This window comes from Mauremys reevesii, linkage group 8 (genome assembly GCF_016161935.1).
Source record: "Mauremys reevesii isolate NIE-2019 linkage group 8, ASM1616193v1, whole genome shotgun sequence".
Taxonomy (NCBI): Eukaryota; Metazoa; Chordata; order Testudines; family Geoemydidae; genus Mauremys; species Mauremys reevesii.
Window position 1 is genome coordinate 97,372,534 of NC_052630.1, and position 17,078 is coordinate 97,389,611.

The 17,078-nt window shown below is 44.0% G+C and overlaps 1 protein-coding gene and 2 long non-coding RNA genes across 12 annotated transcripts in view; 2 read left to right on the forward strand and 1 right to left on the reverse strand.

The window, feature by feature from the left end:
* The window catches only part of GLIS1 (GLIS family zinc finger 1), a 267,233-nt gene extending 266,376 nt beyond the window's left edge, over window positions 1–857 (forward strand). For all 9 annotated transcript variants that reach the window (XM_039486547.1, XM_039486546.1, XM_039486552.1 and 6 more), the window contains one exon: window positions 255–857. In XM_039486547.1, the coding sequence (XP_039342481.1) occupies window positions 255–391 (137 nt within the window). In that variant the 3' untranslated portion in view covers window positions 392–857. The remainder of the gene's footprint in view (window positions 1–254) is intronic.
* Window positions 1–17,078, reverse strand: part of LOC120371078 — a 34,662-nt gene that overhangs the window by 10,422 nt on the left and 7,162 nt on the right. Inside the window, exon 3 of one of the 2 annotated variants that reach the window (XR_005584131.1) lies at window positions 9,609–9,765. The exons of the other annotated variant lie outside the window; for it this stretch is intronic. This is a non-coding gene — a long non-coding RNA (uncharacterized LOC120371078). Of the gene's footprint in view, window positions 1–9,608; window positions 9,766–17,078 lie in introns of those variants that run through there. 2 annotated transcript variants of the gene reach the window in all.
* On the forward strand, window positions 5,970–15,079 carry LOC120371076. Its single transcript, XR_005584128.1, has 3 exons — window positions 5,970–6,280; window positions 14,225–14,275; window positions 14,752–15,079. It is a non-coding gene; the product is annotated as an uncharacterized LOC120371076 (long non-coding RNA).

Consider the following 17,078-nt stretch of genomic DNA (forward strand, 5'->3'; position numbering starts at 1 on the left):
GAAGCCTCATTGTAAATAAACTTCACTCACACAGGGGTACCCGTGCAAAGCAGTGAATGGAAACTCATGCACAATGACACAAATTATGAGGTCAGTTTTCATATTGTCTAAGTGAGGCGTTGGTGGTGAATTCTGCTGTCTGATTAATGTGAGGCTTCACTACATATCTGTAGGACTCAGACTTGTGCTTCCTGCCTCAACCCTCGTATGTACTATGGTGCTAAATCATGCTCATATGCTTGTCCTGCTTTCAGGCTACGATGTAATTTCTGAAGCACAATGTGGGTCTGAAGAAGCAGTCACCAATGGAACCGAAGAAAATGGATTTTTCCAAAATGGTGCTTTTGATCATTGTTTGAATCACATTCCTTCCATCTATACAGATACCTAAGAACAGCATTATCCTCTGTTCCCTTTATTATTACTATTACCGTATACGTAGTAACAAAAATGCTGTTCCAGTACTTTTATTTAGTCTGTATCTCTATGTGCTCATTTAAATAAACACCTCACATTTACCAATCCATTTTATAAATGAATATACTGTATAAGAAAAATTATTGGAACCTGTTCCTTTGCTGTGGCACTTTGAATTTCATGCTTTAAGGGAACGAGGAGCATTTGAAACAGCTTGTTTTATCATTTCTTAGTAAGAATGTAAATGTAAGTTATATAATAACTTGTAAAGATTTTTTTTCTGAAATGTATGTTTTCAATTTGAGACTGTTGTTCCCTTTAATCGTTTTAGTTTCATTCATTGGACATTTTCTTGACTAAACGGACTTTTTTAATCACAGACCTCATGTATATAAAGTCTTCATTTGCTCAGCTGGTTTTATATTTTCAGTTTTACAAGAAAGCATTAAAAACTGGATACAAGTATACTGTTGTTTCTTACCTTCAGTCTGATAAACCCTGATCTAGGCAAGAAAGCTGCTCAGTTATTTAACCTAATAGATATATTTACCTCTCAGATAGCTGTACACAGTCTAGGCCAGGGGTGGGCAAACTTTTGGGCCTGAGGGCCACATCGGGCTATGAAAATTGTATGGCGAACCATGAATGCTCATGAAATTGGGGGTAGCAGTGTGGAAGGGGATGAGGGCTCCGGGGTGGGGCCAGAAATGAGGAGTTGAGGGTGTAGGAGGGGGCTCGAGGGTGTGGGGGGTGATGAAGGGTTTGAGGTGCAGGGGGGGCTCCAGGCTGGGGTTTGGAGGATGGGAGTCTGAGTATCACTGCATTAGAGGCAATGACACTGAATAATAAATAGAAGGAAAGAATTTAAAGACACAAGGGGCAGCCAAGAGGGTAGAAAATGTCCCTTTACGTATTAGTTTTCCAACATTCACTCAATGCACAGTTCCCACATGTGCGCGATAAAAGGGCAATGGGGGTAGCAGCTGGATGCTGCTGTGTTTCCCCCTTGCTCCCACAGGCACCATGAGGGAACGGAGAGGTGGTCCGGGCCACCCTGTCCTTCAGTGGGCATGCAGGGCACAGGCCTGGCCCCAGTACACACTGATTCTGATCTCAAGCCACATATAGGCTCCACACAGACAATGAACCACTAAGTGCCACTCGTTTCCAGCCCACCACCCCCACACAACTGTAGCTCATAGTAGAAAATATTCACCAATGTAAAACTGGCCAATGCCTATTTCTGAGGCTGGGTTTTCCCCCCTCCCGGGCTATGTTCTTCAAGTGGGCTGGCTCCACTCCTTTGGCTCCTGCGATGTGGTCAAGGCGGCCTGGCTCAGAACCTCCTTGCTCACATGTGTGCCAGAAGGGACCTTGCAGCCAGCGCCAGCAGCTCATCTCTCTAGGCAGTCCAGCTCATCAGCCAGTATTTCTGGCTCTCCCTGCTCCCTGGCTGCAAACTGGGCCCCCAGGCCCCAGCTCCCTGGAACAATGAAGGGAGGGACCATGCACTCTCAGCTAATTAAGTCCCAGCTGTGGGACAAGCTGGTGAACAAGAGGAAGCTTCAGTTTGGGTCCCACAGACCTAGGTGAGAGAAATCAAAATGTCAGGCACCTGACTGCAGAAAATCAGCAATTTCTACAGCAAAAAAAACCCCCAAACCCTGAATTCGGTGGCATTTTGAAAAAAATTCCATATTCTGGAGCTGCACAAGCAGCATCCACAGGGCACTCATTGAAATGAATGGGGCAATTCATAGGCAGGCATCCTATACTGGTTTATATGCTGTTCACATGGCTGAGGTTTCCTCTGCAGCCATCAGGTTAAATAACCATCATGCACACACTTTTTTTTTTTAATGAAAACGAAGCCCAGGTCTATGGCAAGGAGTGAATTCTGCAGCCATATTAGCGTCGAATATCCGTTAGCAACAAAGTCCCTAAAGAAGTAGGAAGGTGCCGCTAAACCCAGAGGTTACAGTCACCCTGGCCGCTTGATGTATGTGTATGACCCATATGTCATGTTCAGATGCTCCAGAATGCACACGTTGTGCAAAAAAGAGTTTCTAGCCTTGCTGGTGGTGATGACACTGTGCCCAGTGTGTTTTGGCGTCCCAAGTCTGCAACCAGCCTAACATTAGCTCTGAGGGGAGTATACGTCCACGTTCCTTACCACCCTATTGAGCTCAGCATAACATCACGAAAGCCCAGTGCTGAGCCTTTAACAATGTCAGCATTAACTATTTTATTGCTGATCAGTTTAACAGATGGGGTAGAGAAGGGGTGGGTGGGAGTGCACTCCATTGAGGACAGAACTGGAGGTCGCCATAGGGAAAGAACTACAGAGTAAGGAAACTTCCTAACTGTCAGGGTGGTTAAGCACTGGAATAAATTGCCTAGGGAGGTTGTGACATCTCCATCATTGGAGATTTTTAAGAGCAGGTTGGACAAACACCTGTCAGGGATGGTCTAGATAATACTTAGGCCTGGTCCACACTCGGGGGCGGGTGTCGATGTAAGATGCGCAACTTCAGCTACAGGAATACTGTAGCTGAATTCGACATATCTTATTCCAACTTACCTCCCATCCTCACGGTGCGGGATCGATGGCCGTGGCTCCCCCATCGAGTCCGCTACCACTGCTCGCTCTGGTGGAGTTCCGGAGTCAACGGGGAGCACGTTCAAGGATCGATACATGGCGTCTAGATGAGATGTGATATTTCGATCCCCGATAAATCGATCGCTACCCGCCGATACGGCAGGTAGGATGGACATACCCTTAGTCCTGCCATGATTGTAGGGGACTGGACTAGACGACCTCTCAAGGTCCCTTCCAGTCCTATGATTCTATGAATCAGAAAAGGGGGCAAAATGGTGAAAGGTGGCTGGTGAATGAAGCTCAACAAAGGCCAAGAATAACTGTGCTCCTGAAAGGGGGCATAGTGTCCTACTGAGAGCTGCTGAATGTGAGGTCATACAGGTGTCAAAAAGAGCAGGAAACGTAGTGCAAAAGACCATAGGTGCTGCATGCCTAACGTATGTACCAGGCCTGAAGAGCAACACAGCCTGATACAGCAAGACTTAGAGAGGAGCAGGAGCCACAACCCGTGCAATACATGCTACAAGCTACCGTGCCTCATGCCATACACCAGTTCTAGCAATGGCCTCAGGGCTAACGTTTGCTTAATAGTTTCATGTCTTTGTGATCTTGGGAAAACTGGATCAAATTTCAGAGGGGAGCCATGTTAGTCTGGATTTGTAAAAAGCGACAGAGAGTCTTGTGGCACAGGACTCTTTGTCACTTTTATGGATCAAATTTGTGAGCCCAGTCACAATGTAGTTGTATATACATCACATTAGTTATTTGTGATATGGTATTTAGCTAGATACATATAGTCCACCCTTTTGCAAACTGACAAAAGATAATAAAGTGTGCACTATATCATGGACACTGAATATTTCATTGAAAATCGCCTTGATTATCTGACTGGAGAACAGACACGGTTTTGGATAAGAAGGAGCATAGGCTAACTGAGGGCCTAATAATTGAGGCTGTACCATAGTCCTGTGGAATAAAACCTACTCAACTCCATGTCCTGATAGGTCTGCACTATATTATTTTTTAAAAGCTAATTCCTCCTAATAATAGCTAGGTGCTGAAACTGTACTGCCACCATTGTGACCACCTCTAGAATATTGAGAGGCAGAGCTAAGGGGGTCATATAGATAGTTGATATTCCTATAGGCCTACACTATTACTTTGTTCTGTGTGCATTGTAGGTTGTAAAGTGCATTGGAAACGTTCATAGTGCCGCTTTGCAGGCCATGCTGCTTACAGCTCACTGTGCAGTGGCACACTGCACGAATCGGAGGTATCTGATGCTTGACATTAGCGTCAATGCAGCTGTGATCCCTTGATGCCCTCTAGAAGCCAGTTTCTGTATTACAGTACATACAGATTCATTACCTTGCTTGCAGAACACAGCGAACTGCAACTTGCATGCAGCACAGTGGCCACTAACCCAAGGAGACAGTAACATTTTTATGTCCTGAATATTTAATAGCTAAGTGATAACAAGGAGTTATATTATTTATGTGCACGGAGGAAAGGATTCACATACTACTCTTATGTAAGTAAGCTTTCAGGCTGGTGTTTGCTAAAAGAAATGCTCAGTCTGCACCTCATTGCACAGAACCATATTAAAACACTATTTCCCATGTCCACTACCCTCCAAAGATCACATACTAGTTAACCAGGCTTTCTGATGCACCCCCAGGAAGGGTAACACCACTGCACAAAAAAAATGCTTGGCTCATCCTACAGTATGGCCTTCGGGGAGGTCGCTCCAAAATATAAGCAGAGAAATCACTGAGATTCCTTCTAATCTCCCCTATTAGATTTCTTATTGGTATATTTCCCTGCAGCTTCCTAGTGAATCACAGTGCAGGTCTGGGAAGGTATGATGGCAGAATACAATATTTTCAGCCAGCAAATGGAAGTTCACTGCATTCCTCAAGCTGTGAATGGTCTAAGATGATCTGGAACATACTGACCATGGGGCAGCTCCATGAGTTTAGCAATAGAAAAGCTGCAGATTATATAGCCGTCTAACCTCTGTCCCACTATTTCAGATGTAATAAGTTCTCTATGGCCCAGCCAAGCAGTTTGCAAAACTTCTGTATGTTTATAATCTTTACTGGTCTGGTGCCTGTGACTAAGTTCCCTTTACTGCCTTCCAAGCCACACTCATCAACACCTCTGGCTCACAACCATGAGCTTCCAGTACAACATGAAAGGAAAAATAGCTGGTAGTTTGCTTGGGTTCTGATGATCTGTTGTGAAAACTTGCATGGTTCTAGCATACAAGTTAATGGGTTGTACTAACACTTGTTCCTCATTATGCCTTTTAAAAACAGAACATTTTCAAGGGCACGTGTACCATGTAACATTATCGTATGCATCTTCTTAGCTGTAAAGAGCTTAAGTAATCTTCAAAAAAATGCCAGTGCTGTATCAGGTATTAAAAACATTATTAAACACAGTGCTTAGCTCTTCCCTGGGCAATTAAAAGTGTGACAAATTTGAGTAACTTCAACCCAATGGCAAAATCCTGCCACCTGAGACCAACTCTACATATGCCAACATAAAAGCAATTTCCGAGAGTAGGAGCTCATTGAGGGAGGTGCTAGCTTTTAAAGACGATCGTGATATTCTTCATCCACTATTCTCGTCCTCTAAAACAATAGCCTCATGGTTTAGCACAATTAGAACAACTGTATTTTAGGTGCCAAATTGAGCACTTTTACCCAGCACTAGTACAAGTAAAAATGCCATTAAAGTCAGTGAGAATTGTTTCTGTGATGGGGTGTCCCCCACAAAGACCTGAAGGGGTTAAAGTGGCTGGGTGGGCCAATTAACTGCCTTGGCCGCACCTGGAAGAGGAACCGGGGAACAAGGACTAATTAGTGCTGAAGCTCAGCTGGACAGGAACAGGAGGGGCTGTATAAAGCCGAGTAGCTGAGCCTAGAAGGGGACTATAGGGAGGCAGGAGGACAGGACAGGATTGTGCAGACTTTGATGGCTAGTTGTAGGGTACCTGAGCTAGAACCCAATGTAGAGGGCAGGCCTGGCTTTCCCTAACAGACACTAGAGAAGAGGCACTGTTAAGGGGCAGTGGGTCATGAGACACTTTGATGTGTGTGATTTCCCTGGAAGGGGAAAACCACAGTGAGGTGGCCATAGGGCCAAGCCACAAAATGAGAGCAGGCAAGTACTGAGAGCACGAGACAGCGAGTCACAGAGCGTAACCGCAGGATGGGACTTCAGCCTGGCAGAGCTAATCCCCAGATGTGTGATCCAGTGGTGAGTAGAGCACCCTTTGACAGGACTAGAGATGCAACTAATAGCCACCTTCCTACATCTTTAATCCTAGCTCTGAAAAAAGATCAGCAATGGATGCTTGCATGCTGTCAGAGTTCATCCTCTGGAAAACACAATTGCACTATAACCAAATGCTGTACAATCTTCTTAATCCGATCATGCTGCTGGTTGAGTGTTTAGACCAGCTGTTCTCTGTTCACCTTGTGGATGAACCTGCGAACCATATGTATGGCTATAATTGTGTTAAATTCTTTTCATGCCTAGATAAGTGTTAGGATAAATTCACGGAGGTTAAGTCCATTAATGGCTATTAGCCAGGCTGGGTAAGGAATGGTGTCCCTAGCCCCTGTTTGTCAGAGGGTGGTGGTGGATGGCAGGAGAGAGATCGCCTGATCATTACCTGTTAGGTTCACTCCCTCTGGGGCACTGGGCATTGGCCACTGTCAGAGGACAGGATACTGGGGTAGATGGACCTTTGGTCTGACCCAGTACGGCCGGTCTTATGTTCTTAGGAGTAAGATCAAGGATCAGGATCTATTCTATTTGCCCTAACATAAAATGAACCAATTAACATGATTATCTCTTAAATAACATAGCTATACGCAAAGTAAAAGTCAACCAGACACTTCCTTATGTTCCTCCTGTCAGTGGAAGCTATCCAGGTGTTTGGACCCAAATCTGCAAAGGTATTTAGACACCTAACTCCCATTGATTTCATACACACATACAAGTGAAGCTCTGTCCTCAGTTTCATTATTCAGATGTAGGCCATCCAGTACAAAACAATACCCATTGGCTAACTAGTATAAATAGTTTGCAGTACCCTTTAGTCCAAAAATTTCGAAAATGCTTAGGAGCAGATTTTCAAACATAGGAAGGCACTTGTGAAAGTCCTCTTGGGAACACAAGGTTAAGCACCTAACTCTCATTGGCATCAATGCACCTCTCTGCATCTTTAGGCACCTAAGTATCTTTGCAAGTATAGCCCTACATGATTTGGTGTATCTGGGTAGGTCTGATGGCAGAATACAATATTTTCAGCCAGCAAATGAAAGTCCCATAATTGAGATCCCATAAAGGGACCTCATCTTCAGAGGGTGAATGGTCGGCACTTCATTAAAATCCGATCTCTTTAAGGTGATCAGTTGGCACCCACAATCATTTCTCACTTTTTTAAGATTCTAGCCTTAAATTATAAAAGAGTTGAGTCAGACCCCACAGCACAGAGATTCCATCACCCACCCCCAAAGTATGTACAACCAGGGGACCATATGCATTGTCTGCACCACCACCCTCTTTACCCACAAAAGGGTTAAGACGCTTTAATATGCAGCCAGGGCTCCCTGTAAGCCCCTCTCAAGAAAGCTGCCTCTGAGGTATTATAGGGCAAAAGCCACTAAGATATCCTCCTTGATATAGAAGAAGGAGCTTTCCATTTGTAAATGAATGGTTTGGGTAAGAAACATAATAATGCATAAACGTTTATCAAGGGAACCGCAGCTAGATCTCGGATCAGAAATTGATGGGACAAAAGGGTGGTTGTCTGTCTTAGCCATTGTTTTGCCATCTAATTCAAAGCAGAGGGAACCAGCTTTACTGCTGGAATGTTACTTGAGCGACATAATTTGAAGGTGGATATGGAGCATTCATTCCAGAATGATTAATGCAGGTAGATCTGGGACAGTTATTAATGCCTACCTGCTGGCATAATGGAAAGAAGAGAAAGCAGAGCAACCAGTTGTTTAAATACCAGCAGTCATCTAAGCTGCAAGAGGTGTGGGGTCAGCAGACACACAGGAAGATGCACTCAAAAAGAAACCAGGGCATTAACTTTAAGTCAAAATCAAGAGACAAACCATTATTCTACCACCCCAGATAGCATTAATGGCAAGAGAGCAGATAACCAGTCAATGTCTCAGTGTGCTGAAGCATCTGGGTTTTCTTTTGCTATATTGTCACATCATAATAAAGCAAGTGTGTAAACTCAACCCCCTGCGTGAGATAAAATGCTCACAAGTTCTACAGCTTTTGAAATAAGGACAGAGGAGGATCTAAGAGTACCATATCCAAAGTCTAACAAAGCATTAATACTGGCAGAGATAAAGAACAGGACAACTTGTATTAACTAATGACAGAAATATTGAAGGGAAGCACATTGCCAGTTTTTGAATGGTGGCTTATAAAGGGCAGTTTGCTTTTAATTTTTGGAACAAAGATTCCTTTTTAAAAGGATAGCTCTGTCAAAAATACAACTCGCCAAACATATTTTATCAATTATTTAAGAAGTACAGCACAACAATCAGCTTATGCGAAACCACACAATGATTCACGTAGGTCTGGAGTATTTAAGCATAGCAGCTGTAGTGATTACTTCATTTAAGAATCTGTGTGATTCAGGTTTCCTGTAAACCAAAAGAATAGGTTCAAAGAACTACCTCAACTTCCTAACTGGTGATGGTGTGGTTTGGGAGGTTATCCATGAGAGAGAAACTAGACAATAAAACAAGATAGTTATTTGTGTACTTCATTATTCTTCTTTATTATATTTAAGCAGTAAAATGTCTAATATATTCTTTTCCTTGAGACACTTACTACACCTCTACCTTGATATAACGCTGTCCTTGGGAGCCAAAAAATCTTACCACGTTATCAGTGAAACCGCATTATATCGAACTTGCTTTAATCCACTGGAGTGCACAGCCCCGCCCCCGCCCGGAGCACTGCTTTACCGTGTTATATCCGAACTCGTGTTATATCGGGTCGCGGTATATCGAGGTAGAGGTATACTTGGCAGATTTCTCTTGGTGGTGCTGTAGCCAGTAACTGCAAGTATATGATGATTGGAATTAGGCTTTATAATAGAAAACTATTGCTCTATGGAATGAAAGTGTGACTTGTGGTTTTATTGACCATCATGTTTTCAACCCAGGCCACACATTTTAAATAATAAATAACTATACGAAGGAGCAATGGTTTTCCCTCTGAAATTAAAACCCCAGTCATTATCTTTATATATGTGTCTGTACAATATACATTAGGAATGGGCCAAGAGATGGCATTCACATCCAGATTACGTTGAGTATAGGAAATGAAATTCAGGTTTGAAGCTTAACCATCCTGAGTGGTACAAATCTTAGGAGACCTGCAGTTCTTGTGACATTTCCACACTCTTGGGCTGCAGCCAAACCAGATCCATTAAGTAGGGTCCATTCCAATTTTTTTATCTGATCCAGATTTTTATTGTGCAGAGCCAATTTTCCCCTCATTTGTTAACTGTCGTACATCACCAGCTACAAAAGTGGTCGTCCTCTTAATGAATTATGTAGATGCGCTTGCAAAATAGGATAAATGTGAAACTTTGCAAATGTATGGGTACATCATAGAATGCCAAAACAACAACTGTTTGTCATCATTGTAATGAGGCAACGTCACACAGTAGTTCAGGAGATCAGTCAATCAGGTCTGACCTAAAAGGTATATATAAAGAAGTATGGCACAAAAGTTATCAGATATCATGCCCTAAAAATATAAATTTAATAAATGTAACTTCTAACTTGGAGGGAGATTTAGCTGTTGCCAATGGAATAGGATATTGTTTCTCTGAGTCCTTGTAACCATTTCAGCTATATTACATTCAACTTCCTGCTGCCCAACTGGTCCAACAATCAACATTTTCCACCCAAACTCTCCCAGAGACAATCAACTGCAGAATGGAGACTCAAAATGACATGGAGTTTTAAGGAAGAGAGCATAAAGGGGACACTCCTCATGGCGTTAGAGCAACCCAGAAGACAGCTGCAGTCCAAGAATGTGTAGAGAAGGGACCTTCAGCTGCACATGTGAGGGAGACATTGGAGGAACCATTGGGAGGTTCAACATGGGTCCAACCCTCACCTCTGGTTCTAGCTTCCTTTATATTCCTCTTGAAGGTCCTCCCTTTCCCATTTACTGTCACATGCCTCCTGGGATTCTGCTCTAATCCCTTTCTCAGTTTTAGCTCCTCATCAACCAGACTTTCTGGAGACATCCTCCGAGCTCCTACCCTGCCTGACTCTGGAAACATGCCCCTGCTTTATATCTTCTCAGGAAGGGAGAATAACTAACCCAGTTTCCGAGGATACACTTTTAATTCTGTATGATAACTTTTAAGGTAACTACCATAAACAGCAAGGAACTACAGAGTGGGTTAAAGAGAACTTCCACATTTTCTAGATATTAATAATGACTGATGGCAGCTCTGCAAGCAACATCAGAGGAAAAAAGAACTATGACTAAGTTATTCTTAAAATGATGACTAACTACATGGAAATAATTAGCCATTGTAAAATTCTTTTAATCTAGATTGTATAAGGAACAGTATAAAATTTCATTGTTACCATTTTAATATAATCCATACAAGTAAAAACCAGTTATACAATAACATTTCTATTAATAATTAAAAGAATTAGAGTAATAGAAGAACACCCAGAGAGCTGACAGCTGTATTCCATTTAATTTCAATGTTGGTAAAAAGTTATGGGCCAAATTCAACCCCAGTGTAAACTCTACTGAAGTCAGTGGAATTATACCACAGATTAAAATTTAAACACACAGGGCTAGATTGAAGATATTAAAACAGGGTGCAAGCATTGTAGAATCATTCTGAAGTCAAAGGGCTCTCGGTTGCAGAAGAGACCTGAAGGCTCCCCATTTAGATGGGAGCACAACTTTGCTTTATGGTCTGTCCAGCTACTCAAGGCTGCAAAATCAGTCAAACCAAGATAGACATTTTTCTTTAAACATCTATCTAAAAAGTAGAAAGCATTGGAGTAGCTGAAGTCCTGAAGCGACTGAGCTTTCTACCTGCTTTGTTTTGAGATTAACGGAGTTAATCCATATCCATGATAGAAGTATTTTTATGGTGGATGGCAAGCCAGGAAAAAAATTAGAGTAATTCTTCTATGTCATCATGGATTTTTGGCTGTAGCCAACAGCTCTCATTCAACAACTCACCCTGCCCACACACCCAACCCACCCAAGCTGATCAAAATTTAAAAAATAACAGCACTACTGGCCTTGTGCAATTTAGAAATTCCTTCCTCATTTACTAGAAAATGGTTCTTAATTTTCTAAACGTTTGCAAGTTTCAGGCTCAGAGTTAACTGGCAAACAGAATGAGGGCACAGCACCCAGGAGAGCCCACATCTATAAAACACCCCCTCTAGATCCCTGGCTCATGCTCAGTACCTCTTCACATCCTAGGAGTGGCACTAATCTATTTCTGGCCATCTGCATGTATGTTTGAGTGCACAAGTGGAAACCTCTTCAGAACAGACAAATTCCTTGCTCACAGTTCCAGGCAAGCCCTGGAAGGTCCATTGGCAGTGGAACTAGTGTAGTTGTCTAGCACAGAGGGTTGTGTAGCTGGATATAAGGGGGCTTGTGCAGGCAATTTGTACTGACTGAGCAACAGTTCTCAAGAGATAGGAAGAAACAGGGTATGGGCTGGCTGATGAAGCAGTGAGAGAGTTAAGCCTCAGCGTCTACCATTGCAAAGCTCCCACAATCTTTCCACTGCCAGCAGGCACTATAAGAGGCTGCAGAGGTTCCTGCAACCATTAGGCCTGAGTTGCTTCAGGGGAGCAGCTTCCATTGCCTGGCAGGAGGATTCAATTATCCTGTGCATGGGCCTGCTACTCAGCCGAGGCATGGGACTCACGGATATGTCCCATAAGTGCTTGCTGAATAGGGTGACCAAGTGTCTGGTTTTCGACTGGAACACCTGGTCGAAAAGGGATCCTGGCGGCTCCAGTCAGCATGGCCGACCAGGCTGTTAAAAGGCCAGTCGGCGGTACTGCAGCGCTAAGGCATGCGAGTCCCTACCTGTTCTGGCTGGCACTGCGCTGTGCTGTGAAAGCAGCCAGCAGGTCCGGCTCCTAATCGGAGGGGGGCCACAGGGCTCTGCACACTGCCCCCACCCTAAGCACTGGCTCCACAGTCCCATTGGCCGGGAACTGGCCAATGAGAGATTGGGGGCAGTGCCCGTGGGTGAGAGCGGCATGTGGAGCCTCTTGCCCCCGCCCCCCACCTAGGAGTCGGACTTGCTGGCTGCTTCCGGAGCATGTGCAGCTCGGTGCCAGGACAGGCAGGCAGCCTGCCTTAGCCCCCCCCCAAACTGCATTGCTGACCAGGAGCCGCCGGAGGTAAGCCCACGACCCATCCCCAACCCTGTGCCCCAGCCCTGAGCCCCTCCCCCCCACCCCAGAGCCCCCTCCCTGAACCCCTCATTCCCAGACCCAGCCCAGAGCCCACACTCCCAGCCCAGAGCCCTCACCCTACTCCTGTACCCCATCCCCCTGCCTCAACCCGCAGCCTCCTCCCGCACTCCAAATCCCTCAGCTCCACCCCACAGCCTGGATCCCCCTCCTGTCCCCCAAACCCCTCATCCCCAGCCCCACCCAGGAGCCCACACCCCCAGCCGGATCCCTCACCTCCTCCTACACCCTAACTCCCTGCTACACCCCAGAGCCCCCTCCCACAACCTGACCCCCTCATTTCTGGCCCCACCCCAGAGCCCGCACACCCAGTTAGAGCCTTCACCCCCTCCCGCACTCCAACCCCCTGCCCCAGCCCAGTGAAAGTGAGTGAGAGTGGGGGGAGCAAGCCACCAAGGGAGGGGGAATGTAGTAAGTGGGTGTGTGGCCTTGGGGCAGGGGTGGGGCCTCAAAGGGGTGGGGCTAGGGTTTGTTTTTGTGTGACTAGAACGCTAGCAACCCTATTGCTGAAGCAAGATTAGGTTCTACTGGTACCAAGATTCCCCATGAACCCTAGTTTGAACTAAATAGAATCCAAGGTGACATCTTCAAATTCTGAAGAGGTTAGGGCCAGATTTGAAAGGCACGTAGGTACCTAAAGATGCAAATAGGGACCTAGAAGGATTTTCTGAAGTGCCTAGGTGTCTAACTCCCATTGATTTCAATAGGAACAAGATGCCTAGGCAACTTTGAAAATCCCAGAGAGGTCTATCAGAATATTTTCAGTCCTAAATACTTTTGAAAATCTGGCCCTTATTGCATAATGATCTTCCTTTCCTAGCTCATTAGGAGATGTCCCACACATTTTGCTAGAAATTCTCTATGGAAGACAAATCTGTTAAAATTATAAACCTAACACTAGTTGGGAACAGACATTGGAAACTGCCAAGAAGTGCATGTATAGAAAACAGTGATTCCAGTCACTCACTCAAGATACCCGATATAGTTGGCAGGGGTGCAAAACTAAACAAATGCAGGTTTACATTTTACTATTTAAAGAATAAAATATTCAACATGAGTTACGTTAACACCTGTCAGGATTTTGGTACATACTCAAATCCACATTTCTAATTTTACTGCTAAGTAATCCCAAACTTGGCAGCTACTAGGTAAAGCAAAACACCCAAACGAAACATCTGAAGTAAATTTTAGAATTCTGGAAGAGCCATTTCGGGTGTATGAATGGAGGTCATATGTATAAATGATTAGAAGCTTAAGGAAATATAAATCTTCTGCTTTTCTAAATTGAAAACATACACATTTGAGTAATATTCCCATAACAATTACTGGATATGTTCTCCATTGTAAAAGTATCAGAGGGGTAGCCGTGTTAGTCTGGATCTGTAAAAGCAGCAAAGAGTCTTGTGGCACCTTATAGACTAACAGACGTTTTGGAGCATGAGCTTGAAGTGGGTATTCACCCACGAAAGCTCATGCTCCAAAACGTCTGTTAGTCTATAGGGTGCCACAAGACTCTTTGCTGCTTTTCCATTGTAAAAGTTTTTGATAAAATGTTCAATAACCCCTTGGAATAACATTCTTATGCTAGCACAGTTTATGGAGGGCAAAGTAGTTAATTTAGTAAATTACAGCCATGCTGATAATACAAAACTACTACTGTTACATTCCCCAGCATCGTCCTGTACCGCTCCAAAGAAGAGGCTCTGATTCTCCCTTCCAACAGGTAAAGACAGCAGCACACTAAAATTATAATAAATACAAGACTCCTGCCCTTATTTTACAGGCTCCCTCTGTTCAGCATGTGGAGGCACGTCGCACACTCACTATAGTTTTTTCTCTTAATTTTTTTAGAAACAAATTGGTCTGATAATCACTTTTAAATTTCAATTCCCTAATCTTGAATTGAACTGTGAAGCTGGTAATTTTCTCCCTGTGATTCCTGCTACCATGAGCAGTCTGTAGGACCAGCTGCTTGCCAGTCTTCTGGAAGCAGAGAGAACAGAAACTGACAGCATGGGTTTCACTAGAAAGCTGGAGAAAGACCTCCAAGCCAGAAGTCTTCACTTTATTAAGCTCTCCTTTCAACACACTATGATTCCCTCTAGAAACTGGAGGGCCAGGAACTCTGAATTTAACTAACTCCACAGCCACCAGTTCTCACACTGAGCACTCTACCATATTCACCCCTATGTTTCCTAGGAAGCCTGTGGGATGGCGCAGAAATTACTGCAGGGGAACCATTACTGAGCTACGGATTAATGAGCGGTCTCATGCCTTGTTGGGAGTTTGTTGCTGGGAGCTGCACTGCTGCTGCTGACATGTTCTGTCTGGAAAGGACACCGCAATATGCAGCGCTGTGTTCCTGTACTTGCTTTGAAGGCAGTGGCAGTGTGACATGAGCTGCAAGTCTGTTTGCTCTCAAAAACAGCGGATATTTTTGAATGTTTACGGAGCACAAGAACACTTCTCAAATCAGGTTTATACAGGAGACTGAGGTTAATTAAAACTAGTCTTGCCACCTCCAAAAGTTTGTGTTTTTTTTAATGAATCATCCTCCAAAAAAGTCGGATGATATTAGTGGAAAACCATAAGATTTTTGAAAGATTAAATCAGATATTTAGTCCATCTGATTTGCAATTACCTGCTCCAATGGGTGCGGTTATTGCAGTGTTGGCATTGCCAGCTATCACAGGTTTATCATGAGTGATGCAAGGTTGGCCCCTGCTTCAGGAGACCCTATGCAGGTTGGTGTCTCAATGCACAAGGCACGGTACAAATACTTTGAACATTCTTCATGGCAGGGACTTTTGTTTTTCAAATGGTCTCAGTTACCTATCTGTGAAATGAGTGAAAGATAGTAACCCCCCACCAAGGACAGCATGAGGGCTATGAATCATGCTCTCTCGCTTGCAGTTTAATAAAGCTGCCCTTAGGCTATAGGACACTTCCTCCCTCTCCTCTTAGAATCATAAAACTGGAAGGGACCTCGAGACGTCATCTAGTCCTGTCCCCTGCATCTAGTCCAGTCCCCCACTTGTCCCCCACAAAATCATATAAAGGCTAGAGCTTGTCAATGACATTATAAGACTGCCTGAAGCAGTGGCCAAAATAATGTTCCTCCTGATAAAATCCTGAGAGTTGGCAAAACGCTAATGTAATTAGCACTTTTTCAAAACGCTTCACTCCCTTTCCCCCACTGATTGGTCATACCGCACAGGGTATGTGGTTTGACATAAAAGATACAATGAAGAAAAAAGAGGGATGTGGGGAAAGGTTTCTTTAAGATGTAAAGGAACCAGGGCTACTCCTTAAGACATTGCTAATTCTTTGAGTCTCTTGAAAATATGTTTTTATTTTTGAGGATTATTTTCAAGACAAAAATAGCGGACCAGAAGCTGCAGCATCACTGATCTGCACAGGGTGCAGGTCAGGGTGTGGGCACAAACGTGCTTCAAAACTTTTGTTTGCACCACTCTGACCTTGCTGCTCTGTGCCTGGCTAGTTACGGCAGGTGCAAACAGCCCCAAGATGCAGGGCGTTTCAATCACTCCCCTTTTCCTCCAGCCACACCCGTCTTCTCTATTTTGCATCAATGGCAGCGGGATACACTGGTGGCATAGAGACAGAGGGGTGTGGCAACACTGGAATGATCTTCCCCCGACCACTTAACATGGTGTTGGACCTAGATTGCACCAGCAGTTGTGGTTCAAAGCAGATTCACTGCACTGGGAAGTCTGGCCCAGGGTGTGAATTTTACTGCTTTGTATTTTCTGTTAAGAGTTGTTGAATGTGGTTACTTATATGTCCAAGGGTATAAGGAATTTTTAAAGGTGATGTATTTAAATACTAAATTGTGCCAGTGATTTATGGTGAGAAATGTCTTTTCCAAAGAGTTGGGATTCATTTTTGGCAATCACTGGTTCTTGCACTGAAAGCACGTTCAGTTAAGTTTTCCATTGTCAAATGACTGCCTCAAATGTAGGTTAACTATCCAGTTAAGTCCAGTGATATCATCCCAGATGGGCATACTTTAGGGCATTCCCAAATCATATGAATTATTTGTATTGCAGTAGCTTCTAGAGATACCCATCAGGGATCCTTTGTGCCCTTTTAATGAAAAAGACAAGCCCTGCCCCAGGAAATTTACAATCTAAATTACTTAAATTAAAGAGCCTTTTTCCTCTTGCCATTTCCAACATGGGTTTTAAGGGAGGTTTTAAAATCTGTATAGTGAGAATTAGATGGGACTCACTAGCTGTCTGGTGCTAATGCCCAGTTTTATGGTCTTTTGGCAATCTAGTAGCTTCATATATTCAACTGGGCTCCCTGCTTCTTCCATGAAACTAATGAACTTGAGGTCTCTTTTGGAACAGTTTTCCAGATAGATTTTTTTTTTTTGCAGCAAAGGAAACAGAGAGAGTGCCACCCTGTAATATATGTGATGTAATTCCAGACAATAGATCTAACACACCCCAACACTAGGGCTGCAACACACCACCTAAGACTGCTTCCTGGGTGACAGGCCA